Source organism: Cygnus atratus, chromosome 1 (genome assembly GCF_013377495.2).
Source record: "Cygnus atratus isolate AKBS03 ecotype Queensland, Australia chromosome 1, CAtr_DNAZoo_HiC_assembly, whole genome shotgun sequence".
NCBI lineage: Eukaryota > Metazoa > Chordata > Aves > Anseriformes > Anatidae > Cygnus > Cygnus atratus.
This window is the reverse complement of record NC_066362.1, coordinates 97,334,671-97,358,143: the sequence shown is the minus strand read 5'-3', so window position 1 is coordinate 97,358,143 and position 23,473 is coordinate 97,334,671. Positions and strand designations below refer to the sequence as shown.

At 45.5% G+C, this 23,473-nt stretch overlaps 2 protein-coding genes across 3 annotated transcripts in view; one reads left to right on the top strand and one right to left on the bottom strand.

Moving 5' to 3' along the window:
• The window catches only part of ARHGAP31 (Rho GTPase activating protein 31), a 60,554-nt gene extending 49,515 nt beyond the window's left edge, over positions 1-11,039 (top strand). For both annotated transcript variants that reach the window (XM_035540387.2, XM_035540388.2), the window contains exons 9-12: positions 404-463; positions 1,121-1,747; positions 2,100-2,413; positions 3,289-11,039. In XM_035540387.2, coding sequence (XP_035396280.1) covers positions 404-463; positions 1,121-1,747; positions 2,100-2,413; positions 3,289-5,757 — 3,470 coding nt within the window. In that variant the 3' untranslated portion in view covers positions 5,758-11,039. The remainder of the gene's footprint in view (positions 1-403; positions 464-1,120; positions 1,748-2,099; positions 2,414-3,288) is intronic.
• Positions 11,040-16,564: 5,525 nt separating this feature from the next.
• Positions 16,565-23,243, bottom strand: UPK1B (uroplakin 1B). Its single transcript, XM_035540389.1, has 7 exons — positions 23,161-23,243; positions 22,412-22,612; positions 20,746-20,820; positions 19,877-19,999; positions 19,398-19,577; positions 18,432-18,515; positions 16,565-17,826 (listed from the first exon to the last, which is right to left on the bottom strand). The coding sequence occupies exons 1-7, from the start codon at positions 23,227-23,229 to the stop codon at positions 17,776-17,778; spliced, it is 783 nt and encodes a 260-aa protein (XP_035396282.1). The 5' UTR covers positions 23,230-23,243; the 3' UTR covers positions 16,565-17,775.
• Between the last annotated feature and the right edge of the window lie 230 nt (positions 23,244-23,473).

The window sequence follows — 23,473 nt, the reverse complement described above, 5'->3', positions numbered from 1 at the left end:
CTATAAGGAATGAGAAGTGGGAAGGCATTTATGCCAGTTTAGTTAAAAAGTCCCCACAAGCAATAGCCTGGCATGATTGGGGAGGGCAATGAGACAAGATGGCTTTGGGGATGTCAAACTGCTTCAGAGTGAAGATGGTGTTGACTGGCTGGGTTAAGTATAGCTCTCCACATGTCTGGCAGGTGCAAAGCTGTTGTTAGCACTAGTGGATCCCCAGCTGTGTGGACAAGTGTTGTGGGTAATAAGCGGCATGGTGTGGATGCAGAGGGGGAACGCTCGGAAACAGAAAATAACCTTGATGTCTGTCTGGCATGTCTGTCTATATTCAGCTTTTGTTCTTTATGGGCTGAAGCCTGCAAAGCTGCGGGATATGAAGCCTGTTTCTAAAACTCATTTTCCACAGAAAAAGCAACCATTCGGCCCGCAAAGAGCATGGACTCACTGTGTTCCCTGCCAGTGGAAGGTGAGACATCAACCACCTATGCTGTAAGGGTGAAGGGCTGCTCCTCTGCTCTCTCGGCTCTCCCCCATGCTTGCATATATGTTGTGGTCTGTCTTTTCTTATCTCACCATGTTGTATATCCTCATGTGCTTATGCCCCAGCTGCTGACAAGTGCCCTCACCCTTCTGTGCATGCATTTTTAACCTTCAACTGTGTCTTTTGTGTTTGTGTGTGCACCTGAGAATTATCACTGTGCCTAGCTGCATCTTTATTAGCAGTGGGATTGCTTTGATTTCATTCTTGGTTATTCTGGTGGGTGCAAAGTTCCCTTTTACAAGAAAAAGTATAAAGCAATTAAAAATACTCACAACAAACCAAGAAAGCCCTGAGCTATGATCTCTGTGGGCAATGTGTGGTAGCTCTAGACTTGGCTGCATCTGATTGAGAGTGGCCTCTAATAAAAGTCCTAGCTGATTTCCAGTGGAAGGCATCCTATTCAGCCCTGCCTGCCTAGTTTGAAGGAGTCGCAGGGCTACAGTCCCCATCCCTCTGAGGAAATGTGGGTGTTCACCAAGGGCAGTAGCCATTCCTGGAGGGATGAAGATGGGCTCCTTGCAGAGGAAGGCTGCTGCTAGTGCTTTGCTTCCCACTGATTGCCTTGTATCTTCCCTCCTCTAGGGGAGGATGAAAAGAGCAGATTCAAACGAGCAGTGACTACTGGAGGTTTTTTTGTCCCAGTGATGAAAATGCGGACCGGAGGCACAGGCAGCTCATATGACCTCAGCAAGGAGAACGAGTGGGAGCGGGAAGGATCTGCCATGGGGGCAAAAGGAAGCTCAGAGCTGAGTGGAGACAAAGCTCCTTGCCGGACACCACAGGCAAAATCACCCCCCGAGCAGCTGAAGGTCTTCCGAGCAGCAGAGGAGGCCGAAAACGAGCAGACTTCCCCCAAAGGCAGTCGCATGTTCTACACCTCTGAAACAGCTGCCAAGTCAGGCTTTCCCAGCAGCCTCTTCCCCTTGGAGGCCTCCCCTCGGCACCAGAGGAAAGCCCTGAACATCTCAGAGCCCTTCGCTGTCTCTGTCCCGCTCCGGGTGTCCGCGGTCATCAGCACCAACAGCACCCCGTGCCGCGTGCCCGCCAAGGACAAGCCTTCCCTCTCCAGCCTGGAGGAGCTGTCTGCCCTAGTGCCTGAGAGTACAAGCCCCTCGGCCCTGGAAGCAGGGAGCCACACGAGGATGGAACTGGCCCCGGAGAGGAAGGAGAAGCCACCGGGGCCTCTCCTGCCAACGGGAGTAGCCCGAGGTAAAGGCGTGTTGAGGAGAGCTGTGTGGAGCCCATGCTGGGCTAGTGGAGGTACCCTGATGGTTGGCTGCAGTGGCATGGAGGTGGCTCCAGCCTGCCCTCGTGGCAGGAAAGAGACCAAGCAGTGCCAGGGCTGGTGTTGGCAGCTGCAGATCGTGTTGGCCCTTGCAGCAGTACTGGGGCTGGGGAGGTGGGTGTCCTTACAGCAACGCCCTGTTCTGCCCGGAGGAAGCTCTGCAGCTTTCTTTGTTCTCGCTGGGCCAAAATCACACTGCTTCATTTCAGGGAGCGCTGCCAGGCACATGCTTTCAGTCACAAGTCGTTACAAAGTTCATTTGTGTTTCTGATCCAGGCTCTCACCCTGAGGAGCTGGTGGCAGCCAGGAAACCCGAGACATTAGAAACTGCACAGCCTGCAGCAGAAAATCAAGAGATGTTATGTGGGCAGAGCAGCAGCACCAGCAGCAGCAGCAGCCCCCGGCAATCCTCAGAGCAAAGTCCCACCTTGGAACAAACTCCAGCCTCAGAGGTTCATACAGGGATGCTCCCTGCAGACAAGGCAGAGCAAGGGCAGCTCAAGATGAAGGATGTCTCCCCAGAAGGCAGCTGTGGCCAGCAGGATATCCAGAAGGCTAAGCAAGAGGAGGCGCCACACTTAAGGGATGCGGTAAGGAAGAAGCCGTGAGAAAAAAGATGGGGGGCGATGTCATGGTGGTCACTGAGAAGCTGTTCAAAATTTCATTGTGTGTCCGTCCATAGGCATGAAAACTCAGTCTATGACCTAGGCTAAGCAGGGTCAAGAATTGACCACGTATTAGTTTCAGTTCCGCTCCCATGAACATTTGGTGATTTAGCTTTATGCAACTACCTACTGTCTCTTCTTTGTTTTCTCTTTTTGTAACTATGACTGCAGTCAGTACAATCTGTCTGCTGTGAGACTCTCCAAATGTGAGACTGTCCAGGTGTCTGATCCTTTTGACCCAGGGTCTCTGAAATCCTCATGTATTTTTGCTGTCCCATTCTGTTGATCTGTACAGACTGAACATTTCATTTTTTTTCCATTCTCTAGACACTTTTTTTTCCCGCCCTTACCTCCCCTGTATCTCTACTAGAGCTTTTTCACTAAGTTTCTTACAGTGATACTCCTCTCTCGATATCTATTCAAAGATCTGTTCGCCTATATTCTTAAACAGATTATTCATTCCAGTTAGAGTGCAACTTGGGAATGCAGAGCCTCTGGCGAGGACAAGTGAATGGGAAGAGCTGAGAAATGGGCTGAGACATTCCAGCTCCTCATTCACCTCTTTTTTCCAAGTGCATCTTCCCAGGCCTCATTCTGGCTACGTCACAGATCTTCTTCATAAAACCTACTTGTAATATTTCCTTCAGTGGATTGGTGGCAGTATGTGTGTGTGTTTCTGTACCCATGAACATGCTTGTCCAGAAGCCACCCTATCCTAAGAGGACTGTACGAGAAAAACAGAGGTGTATTTACTGGTAAGTTGTGAGCTGTCGGGTCATGGTGTTTCTTCTGTTTTTCAGACTGAGGAGGACCCTGTGAATGCCCTTCTAGAACCGCTGTGGCCAGAGATACAGCATGAACTGAAAATCATCGAACCTGAAGAGGAGCTCTTGATCTTGCCAGCAGCTGTCCCCAAGACAGGCCCAATTTCTGAATCTTCTTCAGTACAAACAAATAGCTTTTCCTCTGGCCCGGGGCAAAGCCCAACCCTGTCTGAGCAGAAATCTGCAAGTGGAACGCCACAGACCACAGATCAGGTGCCTTTATTTGGTGCCACCAACGTGGAGCGACCAGACAGCCACCACAGCTGCCAGTCTGATGTGGCTGCACAGCAGAGCTTTGCTCCAGCCCTACCCAAACAGGGTACTGTCCCGACTGGCGCAGCTGCCTCGAAGAACCACCACCCAGTGGTGGAGGACAGCATGAGTGAATGTCTCGCTCCTACCCTGGACTGGAAGCTTCATAGTCAACCAGAAATTAATGAGATTCCCCCAACAGATACATTTTCTCTTTCCAAAGGAGCATGCTCAGAGCCAGAGAAAGAAAAAGATAGCACTTGCAAGCTGCAGAAGGAAACTGAGGGTCATGCCACAGTCCATACTCAGAGTGAGAAGCCCGAGATAATGCCTGCTGATGGAAGGGACACATTCTCCTCCAAGGAGCTGAGTGGAGCTGGAATCCAGGAACTGAAGGATGGCAATGCTGTTAGCAGAACTCATGATGCTGGTGAGCAGGATGACGAGGATACCTGGACAGACAACGTGCAGAGCTTAGAACTTGTGGAGCCATGGGAGGATCATCAGTGGGTCACGAGCCCCCTCCACTCCCCCACCTTTAAGGACATTCAAGAGAAGACAATACCAGAGTTTCAGCCACAGAGTCAGAGATCAGAGACAGGGCTTTCTCTTAGACCACGATTCAGTCGCAGCCTCTCCCTGGATAGTAAAGACACGGTGATGAGTCTGTGGACTATCCCATTCCCTTTCATAGATGCCCCTGAACAGCAGCAACCTTGCAGTGACATCTTGCCAGCGTCTTGTGAGCTGCCTAAAACACAGCCCATCTCCCCCTCTAGTTTGGGCAGAGCTAAGCAAGATGAGAATAGCACAAGTCTTCCTGAAGAACCTCTGAAACCTGAAGAGCTGGGATATCCCCTCGGCAGGGAGGAAACACCAGCTAAGCAAGAAGAACCCTCCAGAATCCCTCTTTCAGAACCAGAGGAGAAAAAAGTGGATGTGAGCAAAGAAAACCCTTGGAGCTCAAAGCTCGAGCTGTCTTTGTCGTACCCAGATACCCCAGACTGTTCTTTACAGACAAAGAACACAAAGGAGGAGTTGCCCATATCTCAGGACACTGCCCTGGGAGGAGATGCTGTTACCAAAGCATTGTGCTCTGCCACTGAATCAGGTCTGAATAGTAAAGATGAAGAAACACCTCGTAAAGTGAAGACTAGGCCATCGTCCCTCAACTTGGATACACTCCTTCCAGCCCCAGATTTCTTCACGTTTGAGAGCCTGGCCATGCCCTCCGCCACTGGACACCACCTCTGTGGGCAGAAGGAAGTGAAAAGCAGTGACTCTGTCCCATCCCTGCCAACTGCCTGCCCTGCTGTGGGTAAAGGTGTTCCCTGGAGATCTCCTTTCAATGCCCACATGGATCTGGACTTGGATTACCTGGCAGTGGCCCATGCCACCACCGGCCGTCGTAACTCTGCCCCTGTCAGTGTGTCGGCAGTCAGAACCTCCTTCATGATTAAGATGTGCCAGGCTAGAGCTGTGCCTGTGATACCGCCTAAGATTCAGTACACCCAGATCCCCCAGCCCCTGCAGGCTCAAAATGCTGCTCCCCCAGCAGAGAAGAAGGAGGCAGAAGCTAAGCAGGCTGGCAGACAGGCTCAACGGGTGGCATGGGGCCATCTGGAGCCCCCCAAGAGTCCACAGACAGAGAAGAAAGCCAAGGCAGAGAAAGAGAACAGTGACCCAGCTCAGAAGGACTCGGCCTTCCCTTGGCACAGCAGCCTTGGATCTCCACTGGAGCCATCTCAATCCAATCATAACCCTGGCCTGGATGCCCCCATTTTGCGCCGAAAGCGCACTTCTGAGGGGGAGACAGCTGAAGATAACCCACAGTCCTCGAAGATGGAGAGGCCATCAGGGTTCTCCAAGCCTTCCTATAGATCTAGGCCCGGGAGGCCCCAGAGTCTAATTCTCTTCAGCCCCCCTTTCCCCATTATGGACCACCCCTCCTCTTCAGCAGACTCCAGGGTGCTGTTATCACCCATAAGGAGCCCCACTCAGACCACCTCTTCGAGCCCCATCTGTGGCGATCTGTCTGAGACGTCGCGAACAACACCTGAGGGGGTGACGCTGAGGAACAAAATGACCATCCCCAAGAATGGACAGAGACTGGAGACTTCTACCAGCTGCTTTTACCAGCCACAGAGGCGCTCTGTGATTCTGGATGGACGAAGCGGGAGGCAGATTGAATAGCAACAGCTTCCGTTACTCCTTTTCTGTGGTGGATGGAATGGCAGTGTCTACACCAAGACCAACTGTTTCCATTTTGCTGTTGTTATAACTGTTTTGTGCTAGGAAGACCCAAATCTTTTACCATTTCCTGCAAAGCATTTTGCTATGGAGGGCCACAGTCTTTTTGTCTTGCTTTTCCTTCCCTTTCTCATCCCTTTGTAGTCCCTCACTGTCTTGCTTTTTTGTAAACCAGTCCCAAGGAACTTGCCTTTCCTCGTTCTTGTTATCTAACAAGCCCTGTGGAAGTCTCATCCTTTCTACAGAAAAAAAAAAAAAAAAAAAGGAAAAGTAAATCTTGGATAACTGAAAAAAATAGAGTAGGGGGAAACTGTTTTAAAGTACTGCAGCCCAGGGTGCAGGGGCAAAACATCTGCTGAGGAGGTAAGTTCAAATGCTTGGGACCTCCTTCTATCTTTTCGCAGCAGCCATTGAAGGACCATGGCTTTCTGTCTCTGCTGTCTTTTTTTTGGAGAGCATAAGTAAACAGCGTAGGAAGCCGGGGATAGCTGAAGAGGAAAGATGAAGCTGGCATGAGCAAGTTACAAAAGGTGTGAGCTACACAACGATGTTCCAGTGGCAAACATACAACCTGAGGGCACTTCCTCCAGCTTTTCTCTTGCATCAAAGATGTAATCTTTCCACCATGTGTGAGGTCTGGAATGAAAGCTGGACTGGAAATACCTATTTGTTCTTTCAGTCTTCCAAGTCCTGATCATGTTTTTTTTTTTTTTTTTTTTTTTGTGCTCAGCCACACCTTTCTTTGGCAGGCAAGACTTGTGTGGCTGGGGAATGAGTGTCCATTGATAGAGACTTCTCAGGCTGGTATCAATGGAAGTGAAGATAAAGTCATAACAAAGGCCAGTATCAACTATTTTCATCATTGCTTAAAGCCAGGTGACACTTCTGTAACTATCTCCAGCTGTGCTCCACACTGCCAACAGCAGAGAAAACCAAGAGGATCTTCTGATCTGCATGTCCTTGGGCTACTGCCCTCCTGCACCCTGACCGATGTATCTTTGACCCTTGGTCTTTCATTGCCACTGTGTGGCATGTCCCCAGGTGCTTCTTCCTCCTTCAAACTTCCTGTCCTTATGATTTTACGTTGTTTCTTTGAGAGCATGGCTGGCTTTCACCTCCCTGCCCCTCAGTGCTTTCAAATCGATTGAGGGTATGGTAAAGAGGATGCTTTGTGGGACTGTAGAACAGATCGCAAACAATATCCTGAGAGGGGGATCTGAAGTGAATTAAACTCTCTCCTGAAGGGCTGTTATCATTACAGGCAAATACATGTTCATATAAGCAATATCTGCTGTGGGAATAGAATTAAAGCTTCCTTTATAAAGCCTCTAACTCTGAGTTAACCACAGGTTCATCTGTTGCCTGGTATGTGACGGTGGGCGATTGCAAAGTCAAGTACAGCCCATGCTGTTTCTGAGATTTAAATGTCACCAGTGGCTAGGAGGAGACGGTGTTACTACCAGCGCTGAGATTGTCCCTGTAATGGTGCTTGCAGGGCCCATCATTCATGGAGGTGTCTGGGTCTGTAGGCTCTCTGATGGGTATTATGGGCTATAGTTTGAGCAGTAACTGGGCATCTGGTAGGAAGTGCTATAGCCACCACAATGAGTATCAGTCAGAATTTCCCAGCGGATGTATGGTTAGGGCTTTTTCATAATGTACTGGCATTTTAAAATTGTTGGCAAGCTCAGCCCATGAGCTCTTGGTCTGTCCTGAATGTGTCACTTAATTAGTGTCATTGTGGCTGGAGTGCCCGGTCTATACACTGCTTTGTCTGCACACTTTGATTGCTAAGGGGGAGAGGTGCCAGAGTACTTTTGAGAAGCTCCGGGCACACAGATGCAAGGAATACGTCTTCAGCAGAATTTTATCTTGCCATATCCAAAGGGAGGGTGAAAAAACAAGAGGGCCTTTCCCTGTAACAAGTTGCTGTATTTGATCCTCCCCATTGCACGTCCCACTTGTGTGTAATGCAGTGTAGGAGGGAACAGAGCAAAGGACTAAGTCCATGCTGTCAGTTTGGTTGAGGGAGAATATTATTCCTGGAGTTCTTGTTTGGGTCCATGCTGTCTCACAGATGCCAGCCTCTGCTTTACCTGGGCAAGCTGTGGACGGCCAGTTCAGCATATGCAGCTTCATGACAACTGTATTAGCCTTCTAGACCATAAAATGCCTGTGCAGCCTCCCATTAAAACCAGGGGTTTGCCAGTTTTCCATATTCCTCATAGTACAGCTCTGTGTTGAATTTAGATGGCATCCAAGTGCTTTTCTTACTGCCTCACGGGAAAGCTTTTAAACACCATGGCTAGAGTAATGGCAAAGGACTTTGGAAGGTGTGATACGAGGTATTGTGGTAAGGCTTTACAGAGAGCAAAAGTAATGGAAATGGTGCCCAGATTTTTTGGCATCAATAAAACAGTTTACTTTGGGCAGGGATTTATATTTTCTCAGTTCCTAGTTGTGACTGCCAAGGCATCTGGAATGGAGCCAGCCAAACTCATAAAATAATGTGTCAAAAGAAAAAGAAAATGTGATGAAACCTCGGCACCTTAAAACCATTCTTTCTTTTCCTCCTTGATCTCATATAAGCTGATCTATGAACAAGAAATGAGGTCTGGCAATTTGTATATAATAAACTGCCTCAACTCTTAACAGTGTTCCAGTTAGTAATAGTGCTTTTGGCATAATTGGTGAAGTTCCTGCATGAGAAAATTATTAGAAAATTATATATAATATTAAAGGTCGACCTCAACTAAAATCTGTATCCAGACTGTAATTTTTAAAGGTGTTTCAGAATTTGAGCTCAGATCCAGGTCCTGGATTTTAATTAAGCAGAGATTCTGTAACAAGATCTATATTTTGTAACTTGATCACAGCTGTATTTGCAATTTCAGATCCAACCTGCAGCTGCTGTATCAAACTTCCAAGATCCTAGCCAGGTGGACAGAATGCAGGCACATCATGATAGCTTTATGGTTGTAAGGGGACTTGTATCACAAGAGCAGAGATAAGGCCCCAGATCCTGCAGAGCTGGGAGTAATTTCTTTATTGCACAGATATCACCATGCCCAGCTCCAGACCCAAACTTCTGCAGAGTTTCTAATGATCAAGGGTGGGTCTGTGTTGGTACTACAGTTGCAGTCAGCTTCAACAGCCAAAGCTTGATAGTTGGACAGAGCCAAGAAACAGAAGCTGTCAACCATTGAGTGGTGCTGACTGTGTGGTTGGAACCTCCTGAGACCCCACTTTACTAAGCCATTCCTGAGGTCAGCCCCAGGATCAGACCTGATGTCATCATCACTTTAGGGTCCTTAGGTTGTTCTCTGCCACCCTGCAGTAGCAGATTGAACCTGAGACTAGAAGATTTTCTGAGGTTCAGTGTTTTGCAGTTGTACTTGGGGTAGTATCAAGCTCCTGCCCTCCAGAATGATCCTGCAAACAGTTTTAAGAAAGGATATTGTTTCTTTGATTGTTCCTTGGTTTTGTTTGTTTTTCTGTGAAGCATTGAGAGGGATAGGACAGTGTTACGGGAGATGGGCCTGGCCCAGTATTTGAAGTTTTGTGAGATCTAAGTCAATGGTTCTTGGCACTATGGAAAGGATCTTCCTAAACAGACTATCACATCATTTGCAGCTTTGCAAGGATCATTTCAGAGACCTAAAAAAAATCAATTTCCCTGGGACTATGGATGGTTTAAAGGCCACCCCTAAACTTGCAGATGGACTCAGTCTCAATCATGATATCGTACCACCAGCATTTGCTGCTTGTAGACTTCTACCAGTGGGAGACAGGAGAGGTGGCTTAAGTTCACTTATTTTTTGCATGTAATCAGTGGGTTTGTACAGCTTCTGTTAAGTGCAGGAGCATAGGTCAGGGTGAAATGGTTGGGCTGGCAAAGAGGTAGATCCCCTGATGGAAAAGAGAGAGGTGGTTAATGTTAGCCTGTGTGGGAGCTGCCTTATTGGAGAGAGGGTAAGCAGAAATGAGTGTTCTATCTCACCTTATAAGCCACATTCCTCTGGACTGCCCATCCTATGCTATCACTGCAGAAAGACGGAAGCACTTCTTTTTTTCACCTTTAGAGCTTCAGGGGAACTAAGGTCTGCATCAGAGGGCATTCATAAAGCCCTGCAACATTTTCCCCCACCTGGAGTCCAAAAGGTGCAATCAAAATCTATTTTCTTTCCTAATGAATTCTGAAATGCCTGTAGTGGTGAATATTGTGTTAAATTTATATATATATATATATATATATAAAAGAACGTTTTATATAAATATATTAAAAAGGAAATGTAATTAAAATGAAGGAATTGTCTAAATGGAATCCTGCACATCTGTGAAACTTGGGCTGATGCATGGAACTGTTTTATGTTGCAACTTTTCTAGCCCTGAAAGTGTGAGATCAACTGGCTGCCTGCCCACAGAGAAGCTAATTAGTTCTGACTGTTTTGTGGTGGGCAGAAGGTCTGAATTGGCCTTCCTGAGCAAGATCTTGTCCTGGGAGAGGAAGGATGACATCAGGGGAGACCAGAGTGTAAAGACTGACTTGGCTTCCTACCACAAGCTTCTCCCCAGTCCTTGAAAACACAAGCCATCTGCTGGAACATAGTCCCTTTTGGGCATGCCCAGGTTTTGCAGTTGTCTCTCTTGCTTCTCTCCATCTCTAGAAAATAACCTCTAGGGCTGGGGGAGAAGCTGTAGCTGATCACAATTCAGTTTATCTTTTTCTCGCTCCTAATCAATGTAAAGGCTTGGTGTTAACTACTTGTGCTCCAAGCAAGGCATGGAAAGCTTGCCACTAAGTTCAACTGGAGATGGAGCAGCACTTTCACAGGCCTGGAAAGGAAGGACGGCAGGAGGCAAGTGCTTCCTGAGGGCTCCATGCAGCAGCCCAGACCTCAGATATTGTTCTTGCAGATACTGGTCTCCTTCAAAACGCTATTTGCTGCCACATGAAGGGAAGGGTTGGAAGTCAGACACTGTGAAAAGGACTGTCCCCATCCCGCTGGCTCTGGTTTTTGATTATTTCTCCTGCTAGCCCTGATGGGTTGTACTTTTTTAAGCTTTGTTCTCTGTGTGGACTTGCCTGTCTTTGTGCCTTATTGCTTAAAAAAAGAAAGAAAGAAAAAAAGAAAAAAGAAAACATTAAAAAAAAAAAAGATGTTTTGCCAGGTCTCAGCCATGAGATTAAACTGGAGTTTTTATAAAAACAGATCTGTGCCCTAGTGATGTTTTGAAATATTTTCTTTCTCCTGGATTTGGTTTATGAATGCAATGTATATGCATTTGCCTTCCTCTGACATGGAGTTTGAGCCCTTCTCTTGCTGTGTGAGTGGCCAGGGCACTAAGCTGTGTTTGTCTGGGTTTTGACTGTGGGGGTGAATGTTAAGGCCTTGATCATACGTATTTCTGACTGGAATTTATGAGGGCTACAGCTGCTCTGCAGCTCTGAAAATGGTGAGGACTTGGAGACTTCTGTAGAAGTACCATTATCGGCAACACTTTAAAATTTCCGAGGGTAAAATTCATCTTTTTTCTTACTATTTCTAGTTCTACCACGCTGATGTTTCAGTGATGCCTAATCATGTCATAAAATCACAGAATCATTAAGATTGGAAAAGACCTCCAAGATCATCTGGTCCAACCATCCCTCTACCACCAATGTTACCCACTAAACCATGTCCCTAAGCACCACGTCCAACCTTTTCTTAAACACCCCCAGGGACGGTGATGCCACTGTCTCCCTGGGCAACCCGTTCCAATGCCTGACTGCTCTTTCTGAGAAGAAATGTCTCCTAATTTCCAACCTGAGAATGTCCTACCATTTAGGACAGGTCCTGTAGAATTCTGCCTTGTCTGCAATAGTGCAGAGCAGCAGAGAGTAAGGAGCAGAAACACTTTGGGATCCCAACACTTGTAGAGTGAACAAGAGAAGCTGAACAAGATAGTTTACCATGAAGCTTTTGGTGCCTCATGTTTGGTGCTTTTGATGATATGTAAAGGATAAGCAAGAACTTAACAAAATTATGAATTAAGTTTCCTGGTTCTCTGGATTCTTGAAGAGTCCTCATTGATTCAATCTCTGAGATGTAGTGTGGATGTAAATATTATCTGTCCATTATTCTGCTGTGGGGTAAAAAGGACCGAAAAAAAGGCTGGTGTTCTTGTGTTTATAGCCTCCTTGGGCATATCTGCACTCCAGCCTGCTCTTGTTCCCCCCCAAACCGTAGAGGAATCATTAGGGTAAATTAAATATATATTTTTTTTCCTACTCAGCAGCTGAACTCAGAACTTGACTCTTTTCCTACCAGCTTCATGACTGCATTTCCCTTTAGGAAAATGCCTGGGTTGTGCTTCCTGCTTTCCATGGCAACTGGCACGCACAGTGGGACAGAAAAACACGTCTGTTGAACTCTGCAATTGTGTTAGCCCTAACCAATTATTAGTGCTGTATGTGAAGCAGTATTTTTGTATTCTTTGTGCCACAGAGTCTATCAATGACTTGGCAATAAGACAAGAGGAGACGCTCAAACTGCCCCCAGCATTTCCATTTTAGATATCAAGCAAAAGGGGCGCTACAGACCTGGCCATACTCCAGTCAGCACTGTGCTTCAGCGCAATTTCAGCCAATTCCTTTTGCCTACTTTCCCATCACTATGGGTCTGAAAGTCTGACTCAGGACAAACATCTGTGTAGGTTGTATTAGAAACACCAGTTATAACATCTTCAATACTGTCAGCTAAGTCAAAAGTAAGATTAAGCAAGTTCCCAAGCTGGCTGTTAACCAGGAGAAAAGCTAACCCAGTACAAAGGGAGCTTGATACTTGTGTCTCATACAACCTCCTTGCCACGCAGGAGTCCAGCAGCTCTGGGCAACAGGACGTGTCAAGCTGCTATCCCACTTGGCAGGCAGGCAGTGCAGGGAGGGAAATTCATCCCAGCGGGGGAAACTTAGGTCAAGCTGGCACAAGGCAGAAACAACAGCAGGGAGAACATGATCATAATGGCCAAGATGGAGAAAGGCAGTAAGATATTTGATTACATTTTCTAGCTGAACAGGATTAACTCTTCCAAGAACATGTTGTCTCACATGGGAGCTGCAAAGCTCACACCTGGCCAGGTTCTGATGCCTCCAGAAGTTAGGTAAAACATAAGGGTTAAAACATGAGAGTTTGGTTCATTCCATAAGAAAAAAGGGTAGCTGTTTTCTCATGTCTTATTTGCAAACTGCAGTGTGAGAGGAACGATGTTTTGTGTACCTAGAAAATCCGTAGGAATCGTGTCATGCACTTTGGGTCCAGATGCATCTTAAAACTGGACCTGTTTTCTCTCATAGAACATCTGCTACAGGGAGCACATATCTATCATTCAACTCCCTTATCTGAAAAGACCAGGGAATATTTGAATTCTGTGAGAGGAAATGACTTCAAAGAAAATTCAGTAGCTACTTGAGAATGAACCACAAGGAACAGGAACATGAGAACAACCAGAGCTAGAGAAAGGAGAGTAACACATATGATGGTTATTAAACAGGGAAAGTTTCCAGATAAGTAAAACCTGAAAAGGAAGCAGAAAAAAAATGCCTATAAGCTATATGATGGAGTTGAACCAGTCTGGAAAATATCAGGTAACTTCTTTCCCTCCTCCTTCATACAAGTCAGTTTCAGTTTAGATCATTAAAAACAGGTGCTCACATAGTGCTTTACTTACCTTTCTTTTTTCTTTACTGTTTTTTTTTTTTTTTTTTTTTTTTTTTGTATCATGAGATAATACGTTTTAAACACAATCTGCCAGACAGTGGAAGTAGAAGAGAGATGTAAAAAGACTAGGCAGCTTATTTGCACGGGTTATCTGTGGTGGCTTTACCTGCTCCAGGCTTGGTGCCATCCACAGTGCCTTTCTAAAGGTGTACGTTGCTGTACATTGCCTAAGGAAAATGATAGAGATTCAAGGTTTTCAGCCCTGCACTCGCATTCAGTAAGAGCCCCGAGCAGACATAACAGCTCGCTGCTCATCACTGTTTCTCTTGAAGAGTTTATCTCAGCGAGTGAATATGTAAGAACTACAGATGACCTTGCCTATGCTGGAATTTCACCTCGCGTGCAAGCTAATGTTGTCAGAAACACCCTCACCTTTTTTTTTTTTTTTTTTTTGCTGTTGAGGATAAACCCTCAGCAGTCATCCGCAGCTCCTCACGCAGCAGGCTCTCCTAAAGATAGATGCCAGAGATTACAGGAAGAGTTCTTGCAGGAGGTTCCCAGCATACCACACGTTGCACAGGCTTTCCCCAGTTGCCAGAGGGAGTAGGGCTGCCAAGGGGTAGAAGAAGGAGGCTTCATTTATGAGCTAGTTTTAGGTCAACCAAGTATGGTTCCAATAAATATTTTTTTGGCATGAGTGCCTGTTGTAAGGAATGCGAAAAACGAAGATGCCAGAGCGGTGAGCAGGATGAGAAATAAATCATCTGAGCACACATTCATGCGCTGAGGTGGGTAGCTAGATGCAAGCACAGCACAAAGCAGCAAGGCTCTGTACACTGTTTATAACCAGCAAGGTGAGGAGAAATAGGGCCTGAGAGATTGCGTGCAAACAGATTTCATGCAGATGAAGAACAAGTGAGAGGAAAGAAGGAAGGGGTAGGAGAACCTGTTGGAGAAACGAGGACAAAGGCAGGCCTGTGTTGCCCGATGGCCTGAAGAAACGAAGACTTTCAGCATTGACAGCTACAATTATTCAAGAATTTGAAAGGCTTTGGGTTATGTTTGTGTGTGTATGGGAGGGGAGCAGCTGGGATTTGGGATACTTGTTGGCTTGGAGGTCAAGCTGCTCAGTTAAGTATGAACAAAGGATATTTCTCAGTGAAAATCTGATTTCTCAGAATTAGAATATTACAATATATTAATAATCTAAAAATTCAGTTGGTAACTGTGGGAGAATTGAAACTTTTTTCTTTTTGCCAGGAGAGAACTGTGAATATTCACACCCACAGAGAAGAAATACACAGAGAAAATCTGCAAAAACAAAACCAGCCAAACAAAAAATACCACCCAACTTCCATCTGGTAGATTTTTTTCGTCATCTTGTCTTAGTCCAGCAAACTTAGTCCAGTTTCATACGTCTATGGACATTGCCTGCTCTGATGACCAGTTACAGCCATAACCTCCAGCAGAAATCCAAATAGCTGAGAATCATCAGGATTTCTTTACAAGCCACAGCCAACACACGAACCAGTTCACCACCATTCCTGTCATGGACTCCATCCCTTCCTCACCCTCCCCTGGCATCCCAGGTAGGGAACTTGTAGAGATTGGAATCAACCTTCAGAAGCTGAAAAACCAGAAAAAGCTGTGCAGGATTTTTCAAAAGCATGCTCAGCGTCATTCTGCCACCAGCCCAGTCTTCTTCTCCCACCTTAGTTCAAATGTGCCAAGTGAGCTAAAGGCTCAAAAAGCAGAAGGTAAACTTGATGAACCCAAATTTTATTGGCTTAAACTGCCATTTATGCCATAGGTCAATAATATCATCTGCAACTGGTTGGAGCAGTTAATACTGCAATAGTCTGTTCAAGCTATTATCGGTTCCTCTTCTCCTATAAAATCCTACAGCATTTTCTCTATATTGAGAGCAGTGCTATAATCACAGCACATTTAGATGGTGAAGGAAGAAAGAGACTTCTGGGTCTGAAGTAAAAGACCAGATGAGAAAATAATGTTTGAAGTCAGTTATTACTGTGGTCTTAAAGTTTTCTGCAGGCCATATCTCCAGCCACAACCATATGCAGAAGGCCTTGCTAGTCTCTAACATGTTCCATACTGGTCATGTTACTCATTTTCAGAGCTACTTGGGTTGTAGAAATAACTCAATCAAGAGATCTTTAGGCAGGTGAGAAACTATCCACGAAGGCTCTCATGACTGAGAAGTTATTAGAGGGATTTGGACAAGCCAAAAGGACAGAGGCATTGTCGCTGCATTTTGTCCTTATTCCCCCATTTGTCTCCTGTCCTGTCCTGTCCTGTCCTGTCCTCTCCTCTCCTCTCCTCTCCTCTCCTCTCATCCCCATCTCCTCTCCTCTCCTCTGATGTAGTAGGCAGGGATTTGCAGTTCACAGCAAGTAGTATTTAACTAAGTCTTTGCTGTTGCTGCCTATCTTAGGCAGACACCAATTCTCTTCAGATTTATTTAGGTCTTTGTATGATTGTAGCTCTCAGCAACACACACACAAACAAAAGGCATTCATAAGACAAACCCCAACCACTGACATACACAGTCCCCGTGGACTAGCCATGTCCTCAAGTCTCACAAAAAAGCACTGAAGACACAAGGCAGTCCTTACAGAAATTGCTGAGAGTCCGGTCTCTCAAAAACCATCACCACCCCACTGAAACAAGACTTTTGCACGTGGTCTGCCCTACTAGGATGGCTGATCCGTGGGGATTTTCCTTTTCGAAGGCACGCACATAAAGAAAAACCTTTCTGTGCTACCGAGACTTGCTTCTCCTTCAAGCTATTCACCCTCTTTTTCTCCAGCAGTGCTCTAGTGAGGGACTATTGAGCTGCAGACATACTGTAGCACCATACATCAGGGCACTGCATACTCAGACCTTCAGGATGGGCTTACAGGACTACAGAGTGCACTGCCCAGGGTGTCCCAGATACAGGCCTTCATCGTTTCCCCTTCCCAAACACAGAATCATGAGTAAAAGGAAAATTTCACTTCCACTTCTTTTTAATTAGCATTTTGGCAAATATACAAAAAACAAGGCATCACAGCAGCTGGCAAACTGTCACAACCTGAGCCAGAACACCTTGGGAAGAGGCTTCACCTTAAAATGCTCTACACGGGAGCACGTTTACATTACACGTGTAACTGAAACATCCACTAGGAAAGACACCAGATCAGTCTGGGCCAAAGTAAACTGCCACTATTGAACCGAGTGAGATTTGTAACTGTTGATGCAACAATTGGACTTGGCTCACTAAGGACCTTGCTGGCATTTTTCACAAGATTGTTGGCATTATTTGATGCCTGTCCTGCCTTATCTGGGGATGTGGGAGGAGGAGTACACATGAGACATGACCATGTACACGTAGGTAGCTGACACAAGAAGCACGGTGATCTACGGGTGTGGGATTGCCACTTCCACAAAGCCAACTATGGCACAGGACCCCTTGTATTCTGCACAAATTCTAGTGAAATCTTCTGTGAAGTACATGTAGATTTTGGTGGAGTTGCTTGCTAGCAAGAGGAGCTTTTCATGAACTGGCACTTCTGAAGGCAGGAGAACAGGCAGCAGTTTCATCGGTCACAGGAGGTAGGCCTGAATGCAGGCAGCGTATTGCAGAGGAGTGAGCTGGCCTTTTGTTGGGCCTGACTAGCAACAGACTTTTCATCTGTGATACGTCTTTACTGCTGACACACTTAAACTCTAAGAGAATCTGCCTTACTCAAAGGCATGGGGTGACAGAGACCAGGAACAGAAGTTGAAAGATAAAATATATTAGGGAGTTCTCCAGTCTTCTCCCTTGCAGTGTCCGTCTTTATTGGTCACAGGAGGTTACAGCTTTGCTCATACAGCCCTTGCCAGAGCCTTTAGCATTACGATTTACACTCAGCCAAGTTTTAGAGAGAGACTTTTCTGGAGCAAGCATATCTGGGCATTTTCCTCTCTGATGTCATCACAGAACAAATCGGACCATTTCTTATCTTATGCTCCAAGGATTTCTTGAACAGCAGAAGGACTGTACCTCAGCTGGGAGGCAGAACAAGGGGCAAAGAAGGGACAAGAAGGTTCTTTCCTGGAAGGATCAACTCAGTGTTTCAGGTTTTTGGAGGGGCAAAAGTAATATGGGAGAGGTAGCAGGAAAACTTCAAATCCTCAGTGGCACAAGGAACATGGAGCAGGAGACAAATGAATGCAGTTTCACGGAGTGCTTCAGGACAACGCTGAGGACACCAGGCCTTCAGTATTCGATTCTGCTCCAGTAGAACATGGTACCAAGGAGGACAAAGAACTGAAAAGACAAGACTACTAAGTCTCTCTACTCCCCTTTCTTTCCCCACACCTCTCCCCCGAGTCCCATGTAGTCCTACTGAGAGAAGAGAGCAACAATGGACTTTGATAAACAAGGTCCATTCAGGCACAAGAAGCTTAAAGAAAGTAAGAAGATATGTGCAGATGTAACTCTTTGACTGCATCACTCAGCTCACTGGGGATTATCTGTCATGAAGCTGATGAACCCAGAGCACCTGAAACACACGTGCAAAGTCTTCAAACCAGATACTGGATTATCTGTCATGATTGCAGTTCAGACGATCCAATACCCTTAAAAAACAAGTATCTGCATTTTGTGTTTGCTGTGCTGTATTACTGAGGTGGCAGCAAGCCACAGCAGGCTGGCAGGCCGTTTAGCTCTTCGAGTGTTGGAGCCAGGATGGAGGGGAGCTTCTGAATGTAGCCCTGTTAGTGGAACTGGCTACTAGCAGATTGGTGACAAATAAATAACCATCATCTACAGATTTTTTTAAAAATGTGTCAGCTGTCATCTACCTCCACCCAACTGGGTGTGGGATAGCAAGGAAAGAGAAGCAGAAATAAAAGCAAATATTAAGTACTCACAGTCCAGCAGAGGATGGCAAAACCAAACCAGGCAACACCCCAGGCTTGTCTGTTCATTGGCCCAGAAATAGCAGCATAACAACCCTGTAAGACAACCATGCCTGAATCAACACCAGCTTTGAGCTTTTGCTGCTAAGTTACAAGGTCATCCACCTCTAAGAGAGAGTCAAGTGGCATGTTTCTCTCCTATTTTAATTTGGGTAACTCAAGAAGACAAACCAGAACTGAACTGCTTATTGACAACTTGCAGAATGCCTATCTGTTTCTAGCTCCAAATACAAAGTAGATCCATCTTAAACACTTCAAGAACAATTCTCTGTGCCATCCACACGCCAAATAAACATATGTAATCAAACAGCCAACAAAGAGATGGCCTCCATAATCAAGAAGGTGTAGGCAAATTTGGAAACTTGAACACCCTCTAGAAATGTCTGTTAGCTCATGACCTAACAATTTGTCTGAATAGGAAAAGCTGTTCTACTGGAAAGCTCAGCAAGTGATGCGTTCAGTAACTGGATGTCCCCACAGGAAACAACTTCCACTTTTCAGAGATGCCCTACTATTCATTTCCTGGGGTACCATACCAGAAGACAGCCTCTTCATCCTCCCCTGACATCTGTTCTCCATTGGTTATGGCAACTGCCTTGAAGAGGAGAACTGCTGACTTGCTCATTCATGTTGTATCTTTGGGTTAAGTTTGGTTTAGCTGCTGTCCACCTGCATGTAGAAGATGCCATAGTTGGCACTGGAAGAGTTTTCTAAATAATGTTTTATCAGAAATGCCTTTATCACAATCTGCCCTGTGTTCAACATGACGAGGACCCTACAGGCATTGCTTCTCCTCCAGAAACCTTTTCAACACCTGTAGCTTACAGTAGAGGAGGAAGGCTATTCCTTGTTTCCTTCCCTTCCATCAAGGCACCTTTGACCAACACAAGTTAATTGGAAAAGCATAGAAAACCTTACATTGCTCTTATAGAACCCAGGGACTCCAAGTTTGCAGCCATCAAGGTTGATGGGAGACCCTCGAGAATCCAAGACACAGCAATTGTGTGGCCAAGGGAAGTCAGCATCACTGTGTGTCATGCGGAAGGCAGATGTGTACTCCTGCCAGTCGGAGGGCCCGTGCACTCCACAGCACTGATTCTGTGGGGAGAGAGAAGGGAATGATCTTCAACAGCCAAGATCATGGCCCTGCACAAGACCGGACCCTGCACATGGCTAGTTAGTCATTAACCATGAATTTATGGGAAAGATTCTTGAAGTTCCTGCCTTTGAGAGTCTGCCATCTGATAAACAAGTGAAATAGGGAGTGTGGCAGGACTTCATTTAAGGTTCAAGGCAGATACCATCCTCTTTATTAGTGAGTGGCCCCAAGGAGGACTTGAAATTCCAGAGCTGCAGGGCATTTAGTCATTAACGAGCATTTTCAGTGTTATTATTACCTGAAGCATGAGTTTATCCCATGTCTTTGTGACCCCTTCACTCATCCATTTGTCATTGTTATTGTCCGCGTCTGGCTTCTGATACCTCTCCAGCATCTGCTTCAGGAAGAGATTTGGTGTGAGCTGCAGGAAAAAAAAAAAAAGAAGAAAAGAATGAAGGAACTATGTAATTAAGCGGCCATGCAAAGCAAATATGGGGTTATTTGGGGTGGGTTTGTTTGCTTATGTCAGTGTCCTGACAGAGAAGAGGAATGAAGATTTCCCCCTCCCAGTTTTACACAGAGGAGGGTAACGAGCTAGATTGAAGGAGCAGGAGCAACAAAAACATAGATCTTGAGCATGAATCTTGAGCAGGTCCCTCCAGATGTCAGATCACAGGAGATGTGCAGAAGCTATAGGTTGCACTTGATATGCTGCCTCGAGCTGAAATGCCACAGGTCATTTCCCCCCACCAATATCTGCAGTTACCCACGTAGTCTTTCCCTCACTAGTAACACTGCCTGTGGCAATGCAGAAGATGTGTCTTCTGCATGTGTGATAGATTAATCAGCCTATAGCTGAAAGACTAAACACTGTATTGATGATTCAGCTAACCCACGCTATTATTTCCTTAGATGCAAGGTTATAAACATTTTAAAATATCAAAAATAACAAAACTATGTTAAAAACAACAAAGATATTTCCTTCATTAGAATAATGAGGCTGAAGGTTTCCCTTGTGGGGTCTTACTGTATCTCAGCAGTAGTCCTTTGAGCTTACAGTGTACCACCACACAGGCCAGTTACTCTACTGAACAGGAGTCAGCATGCTGTAGAACTGCAACATTTTCTGATGTGGTTGCATAAACACATGAGGAAAGCAATACTCACAAAGTCTCGGTGAGTTGCTGCTGTGATGCAAGAAGCCATTTCAAATGCAAAAGTGATCAGCATCAGAATAATATACTGTGGGAGAGAGAGAGAGCAGAATTGGCTTAGTTAAGCAGTTTCTTCCAGTTCTGTATTTTTCAAGATTAAGCCCTGACTCCTGTTCAAGCCAGAAGAAGACAGACTATCTTAGTCTCCCCAGTCTTCTCCTCTAAACATTCATGTAGCCCTTCTCTGTACTTGTTTCAGTTTGCAGCCTGCTTTCCTGAAGGTAAATGATGAGAATTGTACTCCATCTCACAGACGTAATTTCATCAGAACCTCATTGAATGGCATTAATGCCACCCTGTCTTTATGGAAAACACTTTGCCCGATATGCCCTAGAATAACATTAGCCATTTTCATCGCTGTATTTCATTGGCAAATTATTTTTGTGCCACATCTCCTCCTTTCACTTCCACTTGCAAGCTAAAAGCTTTTCAGCAAGAAGCTATTCAATTCTAGCAGGAGACCTCGTACTTTATGGAAAAAGAAGGTGAAATTTAATGGGTTGATCAGATCCTACTGATCTCAGGATTTCCCCAGCATCATCAGATTTCCTCAGCACTCTTACTCTGTAAGCAAAGATCCTTCATGAAAACTGATCCTCAAGAGAACCTCTCACCTGCTTCTCTTCCTTTCTTAGCACAACTCCTTTTAGCGTTTTCCATATTCCTTTTGCAGTTTTCATGCGTCTATTTCTCCTCTCACTTTTTTTATTTTTTATTTTTTAATTTATTTATTTTTCCTCATATTCAGGGCATTGTTTTTTTTTTTGTTTGTTTGTTTGTTTTTTTACCCCAGCTTCTGCCACCTGTATTCTCTGTTTTCTCTTATACCACAGCCTTGGGTTTCAGCCAAGACACTAAAATTTAGAAATTCTCTTCCATCAGCTGTTTTTTAGCGAATTCTCTGGCACGAGAGCTCAGATCTCTAAGTGTCTCCTGTTTAAAACGGACACCCTGCCATCTTACATTAATTCAAGAGAGAGCTGATTGCATAGTTTTCAGCTCCACCCTTAATGCAAGCACCAATTAAGTTCACCACTGTCAACCTGAAGGACTAAGTAAGAAATTATATAGAGTTTTGTTCACGTCTTAACATTGTCTTTGGCTTATCCAAAGCTCTCTGTCCTCACCCCTGTAATTTCTGCTTGCTCACTGATGTATAATGTTGTCAGTTGCACCCATATTTGGTATACTAACACATACTAATGCCTTGTAAAGCAGTCATTACTTATCAGCTCCTAAACTGAATGGTACATGACAGCTGAAAGGCAGTAGGGGGTGGGGAGAAACAAGAATCTAAACCACATCTCAGCTGCATGTGATTGCACAAGTGTTTCTGCATGGCTTCAGGGCAAGGTCAGGGTCAAACCCGTGAGTTTAAACCTCCATTGTGGCTCTCACTATTAATTCCCTCGTCCTGGCTTGGGAGTTTGTCATGCGTGTCCTCACAGGTATCACCTTGTGGGAGAACACAGCCATGGTGGAGAAGAAACTTTGGCTCCTCTTCACTAATAAAAGCTGTCTTTGCTCGGTGGGTGATTATCAAGGTGAGCAGGGAAACTAAACCAGCCTTTTTTTTTTCATTTTGTCAGGAATCAGTGGGAAAACTTTGCTACACTTACCACCAGCAGCAAAGTCCTGTTGGACTTAATGACTGCTATAATGCCAAGGATAGACAGAGCAAGGAGTGCAAAGCCAACGAAGATGCCAATCCAGGCAGCAGCATAGATGTCATCATTTTCTGTGGCTTCCAGCAGAGGGTAGAGACCATGGGGATCGGACACAAAGTAGATGCACTCTGCTGTCAGGGCAATACCACACATCTGAGAAGTACAAGTTGAGGAAATCCATTAAATCAGGCTTCTTCAAAGAAATAAAGACACAAAAAGAAGCAGACTACATTTGTTTCTTTCACCCTCCTGCCCAACAAGAGCTCCTCAATTCCTCCTCTGTCCAACTCTACAACCTCTTTTACTGTGCCTTAACACAAGGATTGCAAGTTGAACTCACCCAGCTTAGACCTGAAATGTTAGGCCTAGATCTTGAGTACTTTAAGAAAGAATTAACACAACTTTTGCCTTCACTATAATGGAAGGAGCTGGCTGGAAAGATGTTGGTCAGCAGCAAGGGCTGTTCCTCTAGAAGAGCTGTTGGTCTTGCGTATCAGTCTCTGCTGTTCCTTGTTGTCCCCTCCCCACCCTACTGACCAACCTTAGCAGCTCTCCTTTACCTCTCCTCTCACACTCTACTGCTCTGCTTACAGGTGGACTTCACATGGGAAGAGGGATTTCATGGCTGGGAAATGCTGTTTCAAGAAGTGTCATACTGGAAGGAAGCCACCACCCACCCACCCCTCTCCCACTTCACTTACCCCAATGACCACGTTCCCCAGGATTAATAGACCCTGAAAGATGCGTACGCCATTTTCAGTTTTTGCCATCTTTAGCTCTTCATGCAACCTGAGAAAAAAAAGAAAAAAAAAATAAAAAGAAAAACAGTCATCAATTAGGCAGGCACAATAGATTCATTCAGAAATTGAAGTTACCCTATGGAAAAGGATAGACAGAACCTGCCAGCCTTTCTGTACCCCCACTCCAGAGGAAAAACTTCCCTAGGTGTGAAGCGGATAACTCGTACTCTCCCTGACAGTTGAGCTATACAAGATTGGGGTAACTCTGTGCACA

Bases quoted from the DNA above. Each gene is read 5' to 3' on its own strand.
- UPK1B (XM_035540389.1), bottom strand. From the start codon at position 23,229: ATGGCAAAAACTGAAAATGGCGTACGCATCTTTCAGGGTCTATTAATC. The intron at 19,578-19,876 runs GTAATAATAACA...CTCTCCCCACAG, and splicing joins GGGATAAACTCATGCTTCAG to AATCAGTGCTGTGGAGTGCA. The intron at 17,827-18,431 runs GTGAGTACTTAA...TTGTCTTTTCAG, and splicing joins TTGCCATCCTCTGCTGGACT to TTCTTTGTCCTCCTTGGTAC.